The sequence below is a fragment of the Mycteria americana genome, chromosome 2 (assembly GCF_035582795.1).
Source record: "Mycteria americana isolate JAX WOST 10 ecotype Jacksonville Zoo and Gardens chromosome 2, USCA_MyAme_1.0, whole genome shotgun sequence".
In the NCBI taxonomy this organism is placed as follows: domain Eukaryota; kingdom Metazoa; phylum Chordata; class Aves; order Ciconiiformes; family Ciconiidae; genus Mycteria; species Mycteria americana.
Window position 1 is genome coordinate 165,160,985 of NC_134366.1, and position 20,853 is coordinate 165,181,837.

Here is a 20,853-nt window from a genome sequence, read left to right on the forward strand (position 1 = left end):
TGGCTGGCTGCAGCTGACTTACTGCTCAGCTACCTGGGGCTCTTGCTTTCCTGCCTAGCATTACTAAAGTAGAGCTACAGCTCTGAATTCAAAATCTACAATGAATAAAGGAAAGGCTAGGACATGTGGATATGTAGGTCTAGAGCCATGGATGGGATGGCTTGCAGTATGGACAGGTGATTACAGGCAGTATAATCTTCACCAATTTGAATAAATGTCTACTTTCAGCTTTGAGGTGTGTTTGAAGCAGTGTGTGGCTACTGGTGTGACCAGGTCACTAAGGAAGTCTGCAGATTGCATCAGAAAACCACTGCAAAACCCCTGCTTAGCCAAGAAACAGTTGCTGACCTCTTCTGTGCACATTCAGCTCAAGAGGTGGCTTGTCTTTCTTCAGTCTGAAGTTCAGGAGCATGTTTCAAGCCTTTCTGATAAGTAAGTTTTTGATTTTTATTTAAACACTAAGAACTCCAGCTCAGAGGCGTGTTGACACTTACTACTGTATGCAGGGATGTGGGAGCAGGAAGAGATGAAAAACATTACTAAACTAGGTTTGAGAGCAACTTCAGACTTGAGCTATTGCACACTTCTCCTTACTTTTGTAAGTTTACAGGCAGCTGTAGGAAGTTCTTCCTGTAGTATTCCCTGGGGAAGAGACTGGGGAAATTAATTAGTTACCAAAAAACCAAGCCTAACACTATTGCTTTGAACTGAAAAAAGGTAAATACAATGAAATCACCTCTAATGCAGCCATTCTGGAGCAGTCTAGTTTGAGTGTTCAAGGGTGATTCATCTACACAATGTGACTGAGAGAGAAAAATCAGATTTCTAAATTTCTGGTGGTAACTAAAGCACAAGAAACATCTTCAAGCCTTGGGGAAAAAAAATCCCATGGGGGAATGGACCTAGTCCCACACTGCCTTTCAGCAAAAAGCAACAAGGACTAGGGGAGGGGATGTTTCTGATCAGACACTACAAGAACCAAGACCAAAGTGGTAGGAACTGCGGAGTGGCATTAACACTGGATTTAAAGTTCCAGGTAAGCTTAAAGCTCATTCAAAACATTCTTCAGGTGGTACAGCAAATGACGGATCAGCTTCTCCTCTGCTCTGACATGGTTAGCAGATGTGACAGCTGTCACAGATTGTTTGTCCCCCACCCCCACTATTACAAAAAGAGACTAGAGCAGACATCCGCCTCACTGCAGACAGGAGGATCTGTTCTGTAATTTACAGAGGAACAAGGCAAAGCCTGTACTGTGACACACTATCGTTTTTAGTGTTACTCGAACAGCAGCTGACGAGAACTAGTCAAGACTTGCAGGTTTTGTGCACGCTGCAGCGGGGCGGGGGGGGGGTGGGGGTGTAAGCTTAAATACAAATTGACAAACAGCACTTAGCTTATCTCAAGAAGAAACCTGAGCACTCTCTCAGCAGATGACTGAGCTGTAAATCATGTTATGTATAGCCCTAAAAGTATCATTAAGACAACTTGAAATAGTTATTTTGTATTAGATAAGAAAATTTTTGGCTTGCAGCTGTATAGATGAGAACATCTTACAGTCCTGTGTGCATTCTGCCATCCATCTGAAAAGCCTCCAGCTGTGTTTTAGAAGGGCTAAAGTGTCTCATAAAAGCACCCTCAACAGCCTTAAACTCAAGACTAAGTTGGTAAGTTGTCTGTAAGAATTTAAGGCCTGAAGCTGAACTTTATTTACTTAGGGACATTGCTCCTAAGGTTTCTTGGCATAGGAGGGTTACTGGTCTAGGGTGTGAACAGCATGAAACTATAAACTTATAACAGGGGAACATAAAGTTGGTTTTGGTTGATGCTCAGGTGAACTGTCACACAACTACAGAATCAGGGGAGGGGGGGAAGCATCTGAAAACAATTAAATCATATTTATAGAGTTGGAGCATTTGGGTTTTTGTTGGGCAGGGTGGAGCTATCTCTGAGTTTCACTGATTGGTCTTTAAGATTTGCACCACTTTCACTGGTTTTGATTACCAATCAGTCTCTGTTCAACTATGAGCTTTAAGTTTGCCAGGAAAAGCGTAAGCAGACTGAAATTTTGAATAACAATAGAGTTCTCTGGGCATGTCTTTGTCTTGGTCTCTTCTGCTCTAAACAGTATATGAGATATCCACCTGAATTTTGACTTGCAAAAGGCAATCAATACATGTCATGAAGAACAAGTAATACAAGTAGGACAGAGAACTGAGGATATTGGAATCAATGGATCTCTGAATGCTGTTACCTGAACTATTGTGACAAGGTAGAAACTGAGGAAGAGCAGAATATTTTAACACCAGACTACTTCCCCTGCCCCACGTCCATATTTCACACACCCCTCGCCCCATATGTTTAGCCTATGTAAATTTAAAAGCCCAAAACTAGCGGTTCTTTTCAACCTGAAGGGCCAGCTGTAGAAAACAAGACACACTGGGCTGGCTTTCCATAGAGCCTACTGAAGCCAGAGAGAAAGCAATCGAAACTCATGGACAAAATAAGTGTTTTGATGCTAACTTTAGTAAGTAAAGTTTTCCAGATAAAGGCAATTGCATCCATATTTAACAGCTGTTAAAGAGATACACACTTAATTGCATTATATAAGGGGTGCTTTATATTCAAGAGAAAACATTTCAAGTGTTTTAGTTCTACCTGTTCGGAATCCAGACTTTCTCCCTAGAAGATATTCCAGTTGACAAAAGGGCCTTGTTCAGATATCTGGGATCAACTGAATACATTTATTTAAAAGCAATTTTAAATATTAAAAAAGTAGAAATTAACACATACAGTACTCAAAAACTGTCACATTAAATACATGTGAATAGACATGTGTACTGATGTTTTACCTTAACATTCAATGAGAAGTCAAGATTTTAACTAGTGGCATGACCAGATCTGATTTCTGTACACGTTGATGTACTATGTAATAAAAAAATAAATAGCAACTGTTGTTCAACAGTAAATAAGACATCATCTGCAGAGCATACTTCCCCCTCTGGGGGCACCTTCCCCTGCCCCTCCCCCCAACCCCTTATCAGCTAATTTTCCATAAAGATTTAGACTTTCCAAATACTATGTCATGTACAAAATTGCAGACAGTGGCTCATTGAGTTCAAATAGAATACTGTACTTAAACTCAATCAATATCATACATTTTCAGGTTTCTCATGACCCACAATAAGCCAGAATAAACAGAACTATTGTTCCCGATGGAACTCATTTAATTTTATAAAATGCATATGTATACTATTTTAAAGAGCGTAGAAAAGAATAGACATTTGACTCTACATAATTTTACATGCCTAGGTTTTCTTTATATGATTTGCTTTTATCAGTTTATTTCAAGATCACTTAAAAATACAATTGACCACAAAAGTGAATAGATTTTGTTCTTTAATGCAACTTAAAACATTGTAGTAATGGATAAAATGGAATGCTAAATAAATGCTAATCCTGACTTCCTTTCCATAAAAAACAGAATAAAGTCTGAAATACTGGAGCTGGTAATACTGAAGGATTAGATGCCAGCAGGCTCGCTCACTCATTGCATAATTTTTTTTTTTAACAAACTTTTGTTATAAATGATAAAACCACTAACAGTTGATAAATGTTTTGCATTTTTTTCCATGTGGGGTTTAGACTGATATTTGTTTCTATATTAACCACAAACAGAATTAAATATTCACTGACTACAGTCTTGTAAAACTGAACTAAAAAATGAAAGCCCTCAGAAAGTCTGAGATGTGTTTTTATGAAATGAAAATCTTCCCATGCAGCCAAGACAATCTGCTTTGAAATAGCAGTACTAGGTACTGAAGCCAAAATAACATTTAAAGCAAATACAAAACTATGTATGAAAGTCATGGAACCTGCTACAGACAAACTATGGGAAAAACACAACTGCATTATGTTTCAAAGTTAAAAAATGATGTTGAAAGTGACATAGGAAATGAAAGTTTTCAGTAATACGTTTAAGTGTTTTCTGGCAATGCAACTTTACACCAACTTTCAAGAAACCTCAGGCCAAATGCAGCCTTCCAAAGATTTTCTTAGAAATTAGCTTTATAACAGTACATCTGTTACTTGGTGCTTTGAATTAAGACTATTACAGTTACAGTTTAGTGAACTCTACTAAAACCAGCCTGATACTTGTGATCTGAGTTCTATCATTAACAGCCTGATCAAATGCATGAGAGGTCATCTTAACTTCCACTTTTTAGAGCAATTAAAAATAATTTAAATTTATCCTCATATCACCACTTAAGAAATTTTATTTTAGGTAACTAACTTTTAGCAAGGTTGAAGACAGAGGAAAAAAACCCCCACAAAATCATTTTTCAAAGAGCCAATTTAGCTATAAACAAATACTGTTGCAAGCTCACATTAATCTGAATAGCAGTTAAGTTAAAATGTTCTTTTCTTCAAATGTAGCTATATGACTACAGTACTACTTTTGTACAAAGGCAGGTTTCAAGTAAGCGTCTAAATGCATGCATAATGTCAACAGTTAACATTTTCTAGAAGTCCTTGGTTACTAAGAATTCAGTGAAAGAAACCAGCAAATTTCACATATATCTACTAAAGAACAATATGACTAATTTTCATTAAAATAAGTTTTTGAATGAAATAAATTTGTAACTTTTTATAGTGAGGTAATATCACAGGGGAACTGCAATCACAGTTTGGCATAGGTCCACATAATATAAACATGAAATGCTGTATGCACACCATAAAACATTACTGTTATCTGTAAAGTCAGTGAATATTTGTCTTCATAATTACACTTAACTGAGCACTATATTAAATAAATACCGAAGTGGGTTTCATAGCTGTAAACTGCATACACTTATAAACTGCAGACTCATTTTTAAATTGTCCAAAACCATTCACTCATTCTAACTTTCTGCTAATTGTATATTGAGAATACCGAGTTATTAGGAACAGTCATTTCTGTACAGTTACATGGTTGACGGAGACCACCTATGTTTGGAAAGCTGGCAGTTCATACCTATTTTGAACAGCATAGACAGAGATGTAAGTGCTAGATGCCGAGGATGGCTTCAACGAACCCAATAAGGCGTGCCAGGTTCCAAGGCTACCATAATACTGGCAAAGGCAGAATAACACAGTATATTTACAATACATATAATTCAACCTCATGAGGTGAAACTTAAATGAATTCTTAATTTGTAACAGCAGCTATATATACAATTGTGCACAGGATTACAGGGAGGCAGCAGCGTTCGCTTTTGCTAAAAAGCCCGTCTTGCATGAAGAATGTGCAATGCTCAAGTTTAGGATTTTTTGTTTGTTTTTACTAGTCTGACAGAATGTGCACAAAGGACACTGGAAAGACCCCTTTCCTCTCTGGCTGTCCTTCGATGTGGCCAATCTGCAACACAGGAGAAAAACGTACATATATACATATGTGTGTGTACACAGGGAGTTCGTAGACTGCATTTACTTCATTCAAAAGCAGCAGAACTGCATGGATCCTACAGAGCCTTTTCAAGTTCTTGGACAGTTTAAAGCAGACCTTAGTTAACACTGGAGTTTGTGCAAAGGAACAAAATAAAACCGTACAAGCATATTATAAATAAGACAAATTAAGCCAACTAAATCTAAAGAGAATGAAACTACAGTTTTATTTGGCAACTTACATACACCACTGAATTTCAAGAATCTCACCAAAACAGAAGCCTGATTTTCTTTTGTCTGGCAGACTAGCTTTCAGTAACAAGATATACATCTCTGAAAACCATTCATCTTAGTTAACCGAATAAATCCTAAACATCTCACTTAAGGGAAATGTCTGCTACAGTTGTGAAGTTACTTATGATAATCTGCATGCTTCACTTGAAGTGATAAAGGCCCAGCTATTTTCTCATTGAATTAGTATGATTCCTAATGATTTATGTGCATACTAGTGTTTATAACAAATCACAGTATTGTCTGATTAAGTATCCTTCATGTACAACTTCTTACATGTTTTACATAATAATCATTTATAAAGAAATAGCCAAGCAATTTCTTAAAAAAAAAAAAAAAATAATGGCACGTTCTATATGAAATTTACATGTTTAAAATGCATAATTATAAACAACTGTCAAACTGATAGCACTGGAGTAGCAGTCTTGACTGACCACAAAACCCTCTTCTCATCCTGCTACAGTACTGCTCACTACTTTCAGAATAATAGTGTACCTCCTTCCTCTTCCACAAGCTAACAAAATGGGAAGGGGAAACATGCAGGGCTGGCCATTTCCTCTTGTAGAGCCAAATTTTTGAAGCATATGAGTCAACAGCCCTCATTTCCCTTCTCAGAAATACTCAGACTGGAGCACTTCATGGAACTTGTCGGGCATGTACCCAGGGATCATAAAAAGCTGCTTCACAAAACAGATTCAGCAACTAATGCAACTATAATCAGGGACTGGATGATGATAAGGTTAATACACCAGCTTTTCACTGGGCATGGCTCTTTTGATACCATCTTTTCAGTTGAAAATCTTCCACACTTAAATGATGAGTGAGAGGAAACAGTGTAGCTAGAACCAAAATGCCAAAGGTTGCACTGCACTTAGATTAGGAAAACATAGGCAGCATTGCGATGAGAATTTGTTTTAATCAAAATGAAATCTGTCTCATTTTCCCCAGTAATAATTCTTAGGTAGGGAAGTATGATGTAGCAGGGCTTTGGAGGCAAGAAGTAGAGTGTCAAGGGAGGGTTGGAGCCTTCAAGTGGGGTTGAGAAAAACCTGATGTTAGCACTCAAGAACCAAAGAACAACATGCAATCCAGAGTAGGTAAGGGTATGATACAAACCAATGGCAACAGCAGGGAGGAAGGGAAAGAAAAGGTTAACTACCTCTTATTTAAGGAGGAAAACCATCAGCTTACAGCACTAATTACAAATAGTTTTTCAGACTTCCAGCAACCCCTGTAGGTATAACTTAACATTTCTGGTGAACTGAAGATAATTACATATCTCATTTTTCATGAAGAGTGTGAGCATGCTAAATGGGGTAAAAATCACCACCTCTTCATTTAATGAAAAGCTAGTGTGCATTACAACGAGTGACATATGTAAATACGTGTTGTTATGAGCCAGCAATAAAGCCAGACCTAGTCAGGATGGTTCTAGCAGATTCCCCAGAAGAGACAGACCCTACCAGAGAAAGGGGGTCTTCTCTAATACAAGTTTAAGGACTGGATGTTAGCTCAAACAAAAAACTCCCCAAAACCCAACAAAATAAAAAACCACCACCCACAAACCAAAATAACAAACCCCCCAAATTCAGAAAAAGAGGCTTTCCTTTAAAAGTCATAAAGAAGTTATGCAGAACTATAAAAGGAAAAGATACATACCCACCACTCTTGGTCCTCTTCACCAGTTACAATAATTACTTCTCCTTCAACAAATGTGAGCTCATCATCATTATCTGCCTGACAGTCATAAATCGTCTTCACTCGCCTAACTTTGTTTTTCCCCTAAAAATAGAATGAAGTTTTAGATGAAGGACATAAGAAACAACGAAAACATATATATTATATGAATTTTGCCTTTTAGTTATGTTTTATTTTACAAGAAGGTGAAGACTACCAAATTGCTTTCCCTGCAATTGGGAATATAAAATAAAAAAAACCTGCTTCAACAGGGAAATTAAAAAACAAAACAAACCAAACAAAAAAACCCCCACCCAACCTACACAGATATAGGTTTTCTTTTTCTTAAGATTCAGAATTCTCAAGAGACTTTAATGTGTAGTGCACGGCTTAAGTAACCTACGCTTCCTCCAGTAAAGGAAGTTGAAATAGAATCTTTACATTGTTCCAGTCCACAAACACACTCTTTCTCCTTTAATACATACTTCATTAAAAAAATCACCATGAACAGAAAATGAAATCCAGTCTCCTCTGAATGTTACAAGAGAGGTAAGGGCTGAGGAAAACGCTGCATTGAAATCCCAGTATTCCTTAGTTTTGGTTTTGGATCTACTGCAAAAATACAGTATCCTTTGATTTCAGATCTGCTTATAGGACTGGAAATTATTTTTTTAATGATTTTTCATCCAGTATGTTCGCAATTTCTTACTAAAATAATGTTAACTTCAGATGGCAGTACTATTTTGTGATGATAATTTGCAATAGATATTCTCACAGCTCTACCTTTCTGAGTCCAAGTATTTTCTAGGTCATACTTTGCTGCATGCTGCTAATTCATATGAAAAAGCCTTAGCCATGGACTCCTCCCCGAAACACGTTTCTCATGGCAGGGAAAATGCTTTAAATTATTTCCAAATAGAGTAAGGAAGCAATATTCACAGCAAAAACACTCCTGCTACTTTATATTCCTGTATTTTCATACCCACACTTTTTCAAAAACTATGGTTCCTTCTTTGAACAGAAGTAGTCAGATAACAAGAATGCAAAAAACCAAGAAGAGCACAAGGAGACGAGAAGCAGAAGGGCTACAAAGGAAAAGTCAGCAGGTTTAAAGGAATTTGAGCCAAAAGTAACTTCACAGAGGAAATTTCCTAGGGAGCCTTCTCTTTGCTGCTACCTACCCACTTGAAATACCTCCATGTTTTGGCAAAAAAAAAAAAAAATTCCTGCAGATCAACAGCAGAACAGACGCACAGCAAAGAGCACTCACACTAAATACAAGGTACAGAAAAATAACAATTATAGAGGGATCTAAGGGACAAAGCAGTTAACACAACTACATAAGACTAAAAAAACCCATGCTTAAGACAAATGAACAGAAACAACTCAAATGAAGATCATATGAGATCAAAGGGTTTTTTTACAGCAAGGGTTTGCTGCAGCAAGAAGTTACTTCAAAGAACGCTTTCTCTCTTTTTTAAACAAATTCATATAGTTTGAACAAAAAATCTCAACTATCACTAGGGATTGGAATTCAATATTAATGGGTATTTAGGGCCAGTCCTTTCAACTCCAGAGAACCTTTACAAACTAAGAACACTTCCAATCAACCCTGCGGTGATGAAGGGAAGCAACTACTTCTGCCAAATAAAAATTGTCTCACTCAATAAAGAGACTAAAGAAAGTTAAATTCCTCTAAACTTAGAGAACTGTATGCAACTCAGCTTGTCAGAACACATGAAAAATTATGGCAATTGCTCCTGGTTCCCTCTGATTAGTACCACAGATGACATTTTAATATTCTATTCCTTTCACTTAGGAGAGTGGTAAAAGGAGAATTCAAGCCCGAGGTGTATTTAATCTTGGGAAGGTTTAAAAAAGGATGGATCTGAGAAGAGTATATATTTTCCAGAACACAGTTTAGGGCACTCATGTGTGAAGAAATAAAAGCAATTCCAGGACATGCAATTTGCAACTATAAAACAAATATCACCCACCCCACACTCTTCGTATCCAATATTAGTACTTACTAAGAAGAGACTTCTATGCTTAAGACTGAATAATAATCAGCTGCTGTGGTCCTTAATTACCCCTCCATGTTCTTATTTACATCCAACATTTTTTTTGTTTAAAAAGAAATATTTTGTCGTCTTTATAGAAAACACACACACACAAAAGAACACTCAAATGCTCAATGTGATTTTAGAAGCACTCAGACCAAGTTTCATGTCTCTAAAAATATCCTCTCAAGTCCTTATAATTAACAGCATTGGTATTTTTTACCTAATAATTCTGAACAATTGATTTTTCTAAAGTTTCCAATAAAAAAATTTGTGTTCATCTATTTAGTGGCTAAATAGTCAAAACCAAGAGTGAAGTACCCACGAGTACTAGTGGCTGCTGTCACGGGTCTTACTGTTGCACCCTGATGTAGCATTTCACCAGTTTGTGAGGAGAGGATACAGCCAGAGGATGAAAATGGAGGCAAGATACATTTAAGAGGAAATCTTGCAGGTTATTACTTGAGCAAAAAAGACTGCAGTGAACAAGAAGAGATACACGTGTGGGCGCAATGATGTGTAGAAAACTGCAAAGTAATTATCACAGATACATCATAATTTTGATCACTGCAAAACAGTGGAAGTATTTAATTTACTGCACATGTGAATATAGCTGAATTTGGATTTTTCCTCAGAATTTTTCTGTATAAAGTAAGGTAAGAGTTCAAAAAACAAAACCCAAAGCAAACAACTAATCCACTATTTGCTTTCTTTCCTTCTTTAATAAGGTGACGAATAGCTGAGAATGTCCAGCATCATTTGCCCGCTTCTATTTAAAAGTACATAAGTAAACAAACGGTAGTTGCAGACACCTTTCGATCAAATCCCTGTACTATTTTATTTAATCTCCAGAACACTCCGGAAGCCCAAGCAACAACCCTGTCGTTCTCAGTTCAGATAGGAGCTCACAGACAAGTCCACGACAGAAGCCAAGCAGAGTGATGGCTCCAGAGAAAGAGTGTTGTTCCTCAGACAAGTACAAGAAGGGAGAAACTCACCCTCTGCTTTCACTACAAGAACGGAAGTCTTATTTCCTTTTACATAAGTGCTTTGCATAGCCAATTTGACAAGCAAACCTATCTCCTTTTTGATGTACTCTTAATGATGAAAATCTTAAGAGAGCTCTGGAGTTTCATAAAATGATTTCAATATACATATGCATGAAGAATCCTCTGTTGGACGGAAATTGAACTGGTTAGCAAGATGAATTGGGGGGTTGAACAAGGAGACTTGAAACTGAGTTATAGTTCCAGCTCTGCTACTACACGCCATCCAGCAATGTCAATTCTGCCACTTCAGTAATATATCTGAACCTTTGTTAACCACTTAAGTACATCGACATTAAATACTCACGACAGGAACATTTACCAGTTTGTCACAGCTGACTTTACTACTGACAATAGGTGCTAACATCCCTTCTTAAAGCTTACAAAAATCAAATATATAAATATTCTAGTAATCTAAGGCATACAAAGCAGTGAGCAACAACAGCAGTGAAAACCACCAATTAATTCAGAATTATGACTGGCACAGATAAAAATGCCCAAGTTCCTTAATAAATCTAAATACACTGTCATGCTCCCAAGGCTATTATTTCGTGTTACTAGTATTTGTTTCAGCATGCAAGAGGCCTTGTAAACCCCCAGCATTTGCTGAAGTTGCTTGGGACCACAAAAAGAGCACCTCATTTCCCATCCCAGCCAATTACCTTATGTTGCTTTGTGTGCATAGCTCAAGGGTGGGGTGGTTTTTTTTGCACAGATAGTCCTACAGTAACTTCAAAGCCTTCCATGGATACTCTCAACTAGCTGGAATAATACCTACCATATTTATTTTCCTGGGAAGTGGCACAGGGGTTTCTGGCAGGGTATGTGTTATGTCATTAGATTCTTCAGATGCTTGCCTTTGGACGGTGTCTCTAGATAGTACGTTTGGAGAAAGATCTAAGGAGTGAGATTTTTGATTTGCCTCTGAGGGCTGAGGCTTTGGTGATGCTTCTCCACCTTGAGTTTTAGCCAACAGCTCTCCTAGCTGAGGTTTTGGAGGAAGGTCCTTCATTTGCGGCTTTGGAGGTAAGTCTCCAAGTTGTGGTTTTGGTGGCAAGTCTCCTAGCTGAGGCTTTGGGGGTAGTTCTCCAGGCTTTGGGGGTAAATCTCCCACTTGAGGTTTCTGAGTTAATTCCAGAGGCAGAGGCTTTGGGGGCAAGTCCCCAGGTTGTGGTTTCTGTGGTATATCGATGGACAGTGAGGGCTTCTGAAAGATTTCCGTGTGCTGATGGGATTTATCTATTGAAAGATGATGACTGGTTTCTATTTTTCTTAGTGCCACTAAAACAAAAGAGCACAACAATGTTTTTTCACAATCTTATCTTAATATTAAAGAACTTAGGCACATATCAGAACTGTAATTGTGTAATGACCACATGTTCACTGAGCCCCGATAACTGTCCATATGTCGCCCTAGTCTATGACAAATGAAAGGTAATACATCTTTACTTAACGCTCTTTCACTGAGGTCTCATTTCATTGCTCCTACTGGAGGCCAGGAGTGCTTAATCCAACAGTTATTAGGTGTCAATTTATAGATTAAGCACTTAAGGTGAAACAAAGTGATTGCTTTTTGGACCTAAAACGAAAAATATTAAATATAAGAAAAGATGTATTTTGCAAAACAAGCTATCAACCCACTGATGTGACTGCAATGAAAATTCTCTTTAATGCCAATTATTCATATATACAGTTGAACTCCATACAAAAAACCACCGAGTCTCAGGATAAGTACCTGTAAAATCTTAAAGAAGAGAGCAAGTAAGCATGTATATGTATATGTACAATGTATAGAATAAATGGTATTATAGACATTCGAACTAAAATAAATAAAAACTAAATTATTGTAAATATTTACAATTTAGTAAAGATGAGAAGTTTTAAAACAGTGTATTTTGCAGTTTTTATGGAAGGAAATTGAAAATAGCTTTTCAGATAGTTTTTTCTCAGTGTCATGCATTGATTCTACTGCTAAGTTCCTTAAGAAAACTTGACTGAAATCTACCTTAAAAACAAAACCAAATCAACACAACAAAAAAACCCAAACCCCTAAACCAAACAACTCTGTATTAAAGCAGATGAAGGGGGACAGGAAAGAAAAAAGTTATGACCCATGACTAAAGCAACACATTTTGACTAGAAGGAATAATTTCCTACTGTATTCAGCATTGCTTTCCTACCATATAATACCAGCCAAAAAGGTAGCCTGACATTTTACTACGAAAGCAACAACACTCGCTATGGATATCGCCTCCTGCAGTAACACTTCCATGCTATATTTATAGTTATTTATACTAAAAAAGGAAAACTTTGCATAGTTTCCATGAAAGAAATTGTATAGCTACTATCAGATGCCTCATTTTAAAAGATGTCTGTGTTGATACTTGTATATGGCTTTGTCTCCTAGACTGATTGAGTAGCAAATGTACAAGCACCGATCATCCCACATTGGTTTGAGGCTTAAGATACAAAAAACCTGACAGTAGCCCTTATTAAAGTGCTTTGATTGAGCACATCTTAAATTTTCACCTATATAATTTTAAATCAAGGAAGTGTTGACTTCCTTTGCAGTGGTACCCTATCATGTCATTGGTGTCTCTTTCAGAAGATGATACCATATCATAATAATTGTAATTTATTAAAGTTGAAATTCCACATTTGCATTTTCAGTTAAAATCATTTGCACTCTCAATTTCCGTCATCTAGCTTCAGAAGTTTGGACAGGCACCACTTCCTGATCTTTAGGCTCTATAGTGATCACCCACTCATACAGATATAGCTTATTTTTGATGGATTCTGTATCAGACAGAGCTACAAGGTAGGTCTGCTTTCAACTTTACAGTCAACTGCTGTAAGAATTCAAAAAGATATATAAAACCTGCCATATGAGTTTAAAGACAGACTAGAAAAAAAAACACCAACATTTCTAAAAAGAAAGGGCCATAAGGTGTTCACTGGGATGATGGTCTCTGCAAGTTTGTCACCAATATATAAGTGAGCACATAATAGTACCTGATTCTTTTCAAAGTATTTATAAGGAAAACAACCCTGATTGCCAAAACATGGCAACAGACACAACTTGCTTCAAGGGTATCAAGAAATTGGACTTACAGATATTAGGAAGAAAAAAGAATTTATCAACGAGAGTGGTCAAAGAAACGGGAGCCCAGAGGGGTTATCCGCGGAGATACTCAAAATGCGACGGGACATGGCCTTGTGCAACCTGCTCTCATGTCAACAAGTTGACCCTACTCCAAGTGGTGGACTGGACCAGCTGACCTCCTGAGGTCTCCTCCAGCTTCAGTTAGTTTATGATTTTTTTTTTCTTTCCTCCTTATGTTCCATAGGTCTAACTGTTTTTTTAGTTTAATAAAAACTTTCCCAATCTTCCAAAATCCTTTCAGTTTTGCTAACCTTTCATGGTTTGTGGCATTTTAGAAATAAAACTTCTGCTGCAAAGATCCATATATTTAAAACAAGTATCTACTTTCACACACATTTAAAATATATCATTACGGGAATACCCACAGAAATAACTCTTACCTTTTTGAGGTAGTTTGGGAAGAACTCTAGGGCCAAGAGCCGTCTTTGCAGTCCCAGTGCTAAATCAACAGATATGAATTATTAGTGCTTACAACTGTTATAAAATATACTTTTTCTTTCCCATTTTTCCCCTCTACATGTCTGTAATTAAAAAAAAAAATACACATTTATTTTGCTTCTTTTGTATAACCATCTTGTCTGTGGATCAATCCCAAAACTCAAAGCACTGGTAAGAATGAACCGCTTTTTTCAGAGAAAAAGACATACAAACCCCACACAGCTTTAATGCTACAGGGCAGATTTATTCTACGAACTATGGTACGTGCAAAAATGGACTCTGAAAACAGGTGAAGCTGAAAGACCAGCTCAGTGGGCAGATCCTGAACTTTAAGGAAAATTTGGTCTTTAAAATAATTATACTGAAGCATTCAAAACATAACCTGTCCTTTATGTCAGTGGTTTGAAGTTTTCCAGAACTGAGCCTATGCCTTGTAGCCTACTGCATGAGTATGATACTGTATTACACACACGTCAGCTGCATTAGGAGACAAAGTCTCTGCTACTCCAAGGAAATACTGATTGTGGGAAAACAACATGCTTTACTCTGTCAACCTGTGTTACAGCTGTGTTAGCTACTCGTAGTGGTAAGCAACAATACAAGCAGGACAGTTGCGAGTAATTTAATTACAGCATAAAAATCCTAGATAGTTGCATATTGCCAAAACTTTCCATCTATGCTTTCTGTTGTAGACAATTTTTTTCAGAATTAACACCAGGCTGGCTCAAATTTGCAAACATGGCATGCGAGGGCAAAACATATTACGAGTTTCAAAAAAACCCACCCAATTTCTTCCACCAAAACCACACACGAGTCACTTTTATAGAAAAGGACTGTGGAAGAAAAGAAGAAAGCCAATTGATGTAAGGTATAAAAATCAAGCAATAAATAAACAAAAATCAGTATCACCTCAAAGTAATTACTCAAAAAAACAAGGAAAAGTGAGGAAGTTGCCAGAATATGTTCAACAGAGCAGAGAGTCTTCCGCATCAACAGCCTTGATTTTGGTATTTGTCTCTGAAGCTAACGTTTCAAAATGAGTATGACGAAACACTTTTATCTTTATTTTCTAGCTTTTCTTAAATAGTCAAAATATATTGTGACACAAAACTGTGTCACAAAACAGCCAAGCTCAATCTTGATTCAATAAATAATTACCTCGGCCTTTATCTAATGCCATCAAGCATGCCATACCACACTTTTACCCTTGTCTTACAAGTATCAAGTACGGCACCAGCTCTTTGTGCTGCAGAACATCACCACTTTTTCCCTGAATACCCAGTGCCACCTGGATGGATTCAGCAAACACAGCAAGTCAGCTGTGCTACCAACAACACGTCCACTGCCCGTCCTGACAAGGCAGATCACAGACTGAGGAGCGTCCAAAAACTCTACCTACACGTCTTCTACTGTGATTTGTTTGACATTACACATCCATCTCCAGTCATGGCCTGATCACGCACACATGTGGTCATGCAAGGTCTCTGTCATGTTGCCCGAGGCACATGTTCATTAGAATTACCATGCTTTTGAACCTCAGGACCTTGGAATCACAACACGGATAAAGAAGTAACAAACACTAAGTGACAGGAATGTATGGCTATCCTTACTACTCCAGCTATTGAAAAAGACACTTGTAATGTACTGAACCTGATGAACTACAAGCTAAAAGCTGTTTCTGTTATTACAGGCTATGTGTCAGCACACAAGCTCAACAGACTGGAAAACAGTTAAGCTGGAAGACTGAGACGAATTCTCTCTCTTACAGCTATCTTCGATGCCAGCCTCTACCCAGAGTGACACTTCTGCAGCTACAGGCATGAGACCTCACACTGAAGCAGATAAAGTGAAATGCCAGGAGACATGAAAATAAAACTTTTGTCCTGCTGGACTGCAGACTGAGGCAACATTCCCCAGCTCAGAGAGCACTTCTGTAGGAGCAGTAGATAGATTCTGGTACAAGTCGTTCTGTCCGTCCCGCTCAAAGGATGAATTGTGTATGGACAGCTATGAACAAAGCGTAGGAGGCTCAATGAAGCCAAAGTATTTGTATGGTAGCAAGGCACGCAGAAAACTAATGAAGAAACATAGCTAGGATTTTACTTCATATGAAAGGCAATTTTTTTTCTAATTTACCAATTAGTTACGTTTAGATAAATTTTCATCTTTGCCTTCATATACAGGTTTTACCTTGACTGCTGAGACATCCCCTCAAACTTGTTTGCAGCCTTAGTTGAAGGGGGGCCCAAATCATTACCTGAGGTGAAAAAAAGCACAATTTAAAAAAAATTATTAGGATAACTGAAATATAAATCAGCAGAGGGTGCAACTTAAAGTGTAGTACACATTCTTCCAAGTATCCTCTATACAACATGTCTAAAGATTTTAAAGATCATTCTTTATGAATAATTTTGTAACTGAAAAAGCAGCATGGACCATAATAATCCAACTTGACCTTTCATGTAACACATTTTAAAACAACTCACTGGTAGCTCACATCTGCTGGCAAGGAAAGATTGAATGACATCGCTGAGTTACTGCTGTAGGGCATTTGTTTGGAATATAGTGTTTCAATTTTCTCTGAATAGAAGGAGATACTGCAGGACAGTATCAAATAAATTTATCACAGATGTTTACATTTCGTGTTATGAGGCAAGTCTTTTTAAAAACACCATGGATGTGACTTTATTCAGAAAACTTAAAATTTCTAAGGATTGGTATTTTATTCTACAGAAAGAATAGCCTTTGCTGATTTAATGACTATGTCAGTATGTTACCATAACCTGAATGTTAACCGTTGGTAAGGAAAAGATCCTGGGTATACTCAATTCTGTCAAAAGGCAGCAAAATCCAAACCCAAGTGGTTCTGAACACCTTCAGCAGAAGGCTTCTCTTTCATTAACCATCACCATCACCAAGGTACAATCATACTAACTACTTTGGTTTAGTGCCTTTATCATTCCCCCTTCCCTCATCTATTACAGCATGTCTTAACAATCTTAGAACCAGCTTCAACAACCATTAGTAAACGTTGTCACTGAAATAGATGTAAAGTGACATTTAATGATCCAAGAACACAAAATGCTTCCCATGCAAAAGAATGAAGTATCTGCCTAGATACCCTTCTTCGTGCACTGAAGTCTAAATGAAACAGCAGAAAAGGCTCATGCTGAGCCTTGCTAAAAATATGTTTATATTGGGGGGGGGGGGGGGGGGGGGAGAAGAAGAAAGGTAAGACAAACAGCAAACCCTTCACATGTAGATCCTATGGATAAAGCGAGGAAAAAATATATCATGGTTGCTATGGAAATCCAAAATAATCTAAGTAACATTTGTAGAACATCTTTGAATACTAACTTGATTTGCTTAGACATAAGCTAAGGATTGCTCTGCTTGAAACTTCAGTTAATGCACAGATTAGATAACAAATGCTGAAATTCAACATAACAAGAAATATAACAACAAAGAAAAAAGCTTCTGAAAGGGAAAGCAGTGAACATCCAACAATATTCTTAAACCAAAAACACAAAGGCAGATTACAAGAAACTCCCTCTTTTATAAACACAAAACTTAATGGTTGCTTAAAATCCAAATGGACTTTGAAATAAGTTTTTTTACAGATCTCAGCTAACAAAAAGGGGAGAAGAGGCTCCTCTTCCATCCACTGAAGTTTAGTCTGCACTGTAGAGCAGAAAAGAGACAGAATAAGCAATGTTCTTCTCTGGCCCTGCTTTGAAAAGCTATTCTACTGCTATAAGGTTCTTCATCTTCAACTCCACACCTGCACTTTTCCCAGATTTTCCTTTTCATTTATCTGTTGTCTAATATTTTTAAAGAAAAGTTGGCACTAGCTTAGTATCTGTGCCTACCACACTTTTCATTCTAATAGTGTTACATTATATAGTATTCTAGTATATGGTATTTTGGGTGCTGTTCTGGACTTAAATATTTGGGCTTTTTTAAATTTTTAAAGTCCAAGCTCTTCAAAATGTCTTTACTACCTCTGAAATAGTACAGGGCTGTTAGATTACAGAACAAAGGAAACATTTCTCCATATCCCAGACATCTGAAAAGTAGAGAACTGAAAAGATCGCCATTATTTGTATTTCTTGAGAAAAAGACTTTGCTTTTCATTGGACTCTGTACTTCTCTTCATATTAAATCCTAGATTAAATCACATATTCTACAGACAAGTACTCCATGATTGACCACATTTAACTCAATTTGCTGAAAAAAAAATGGTGCTTTTAGGCTTCCAGTTTTTTTTTTTAGGCTAGTAATTTTGTGTTTATATTAGAACAGAGAGAAGATACTCCTAAGATATAGGTAGTGTATGGATGACCCCCCTATGTAAGCATTGGATTCCAGCTCAAACATTTACAGATTTATGGAAATCCTAACACCAAGACTAAAATTACAGAAAATTACATGGGCCTGAGATTTATAGCCACTGGGAGAAGTTGACTGCATAGAGCAATGTTTATTGAGGAGAGGAAGAATTTGAGTAGTCTGGAAAATAGTTTCTAAAAAGTTTCTGACAGAAAGGTATTCTGTTAAAAAAAAAAAAAGTACTGTTTCTGTATAACTTCTGCAGGTAGAAGGATGCAAACCTATCAGTCTTTGTATATGTACAGACAACATCACAAAACCTGAAAACATATTAAGACAACACACCCCCACCAGCTAGGTGTGAACACTTTACAGGAGAGATCTGGCATAGAGCCCAAGGAAACAAGCTCTTCTGGCAATCAGGAGAACCGTACGCATTCATCGAGGTCTGTCTGCCCCAAATCAAAATCCATCTAGATCAATGAGCTGGTCAGAACAGGAGCAGGGGTGAGGAAGCAGATACAGAGTAGATGCAGCAGATGAGGGGGCTGGGGTGAGGGCAGCCTGGGCAGCTAGGGTAGAGAGAGGGAGGCAGCAGAGGAGATTTGAATTGGGCCCCAGGGGAGCGTGGAATATTTTCAGTTTTCTCAAGTGAGACTCAGATACAGAAGCCTGGAAGCTAGAGTGACAGAAGATAGAACTGTTGATTTATCTGAGCTGACGTTACATCAAGCTGCAATCATTGGAAAGCAAGCACCAGGTAAAAAGAAACCAAAGATCATATATCATCCATCATAAAGGTTTTCCCCTGCCCTTTTGTTTTGCGTTTCAAAACTCACCCCAAGGAATTGGGCCCTTATTCTGGGGTCCATGAGGTAGTGGGCTTGGTGGGTCAGAGAGGGTTCTTTTGTGTCCTGGGGGTGGGGGAGGTGGTCTCTTCTTGGAAAGAGTGGAGCTGCCACTAGAGGTTTGAGTGCTTAGAGGGAGGGTTGAAGGTGGGCCTGCAAAATAACAAACAATCTTCTTACAAATACATGTGCATAAACGTCAAAGCAGCAGTGAAAAATTCACAGTCAGACCCACAGCGAAGTGCAGCAAAAGACTAAAATAAAAAGACAAGCCATGCCAAAACACTGTTTAGATTAAACGACACGTTCACCACATTTTTAACCATCTTAGCTGTGGGAATATAAGCAACTTGACAATAGAATGACACGTGTACTTATGTTTAAAAAATACAGGACCAATCACTCCAGGATTTCTAATTTTAGGCATTGTTGGGGAAAAAAAAAAAAAAAAAGCATGACATTTCAAAATTAAGTAATATTTAGCATGTGGGATTAAAATTACTATTAATTTATACCATAATGAAATAGCTTTCTAGATGTTCTATTATGTGGGGATTTTTTTTCCCCTCCAGAGCATCCCATACAAATTCTATTAATAAACTTGGGGGGGGGGAGGAATAGACGTCTATCTACAAATTTTCCATGCATTTTGAAAATAGGATTGTAAACTTAATAAGTTTTTCTGTAGTTATTTTCCCTTTTTTTTCTGTGGCTTAAATACATCAGAACATGCATTTTTAGAGTAATGCAAATTGTTGTATGCAGAGCATATAAAATAAACATCAGAAAAGCCCTTTCTGAGGCTGAGATTTGGTATTTATGGTAGCATATTTAATGGTAGCATTGCTTATAAGAGCTTATGCAGTCCCCTACCCTTAAACCCTTTATTTCCCCCTGCATCAATGTTGGCACAAGTGTTATTCAACACAGTGCATGTTTTACAAGATATGGGAACAGATACAGATTAAAAGACAAAATAACCCCGAGGGAAGACAAGAATTTTCCCTAATCAACCTCACCATTCACGTTCAAAAATGTCTTTAATAAGCAGCTCAAGGAAGCAGGCAGTGCAGGGCGCAAACATGCAGTGAGAGGACAACTGCTCAAGTCAGCTGCCATTACCGCCAAAAGAAATTACTGTAACACCTATCTAAATTAGTTCTACATTAGGGTAGAATAGCTTTAAGGGCTTTCTTGTTGAGGTTTGGTTTGTTTGCTAGGGTTTTTTTGTTGTTTTGTTTTTAATCTAACCAACAAATAACGCTTCACTGTAGTCATGATCTTGCAATAAGCGTTGCATGTAAGAGAGCTTTGCCATCACAGGCTCTAGATAAATGCAGAAAATTGACATAAAGTTTTAAAAGCAGAGTTTATTTATACCTGAAATTTCAAGTCTATCGCCACATATTTTTGTGGCACTGTAGAACCAACTTGCCTATTTTTGAAAACCTAACTTATTTGAACAGTATTTGAGACAAAATCTTCATTGTTAATCAGCTTATACCCTAACCTGCACATAGAACTAGAGCTGCCTCTTTAAAAATTATATATTACCAGTCTCTGTAGGTAGACTGAAA

General features: G+C 37.4%; 1 protein-coding gene across 2 annotated transcripts in view; it reads right to left on the reverse strand.

Annotated features, from left to right (window-relative positions):
* Positions 1-3,382: 3,382 nt before the first annotated feature.
* ASAP1 (ArfGAP with SH3 domain, ankyrin repeat and PH domain 1) overlaps positions 3,383-20,853 on the reverse strand; it is a 157,503-nt gene continuing 140,032 nt past the window's right edge. For both annotated transcript variants that reach the window (XM_075495269.1, XM_075495270.1), the window contains 6 exons: positions 19,268-19,429; positions 16,290-16,356; positions 14,042-14,100; positions 11,277-11,779; positions 7,375-7,497; positions 3,383-5,398 (listed from right to left, as the gene is read on the reverse strand). In XM_075495269.1, coding sequence (XP_075351384.1) covers positions 5,324-5,398; positions 7,375-7,497; positions 11,277-11,779; positions 14,042-14,100; positions 16,290-16,356; positions 19,268-19,429 — 989 coding nt within the window. In that variant the 3' untranslated portion in view covers positions 3,383-5,323. The remainder of the gene's footprint in view (positions 5,399-7,374; positions 7,498-11,276; positions 11,780-14,041; positions 14,101-16,289; positions 16,357-19,267; positions 19,430-20,853) is intronic.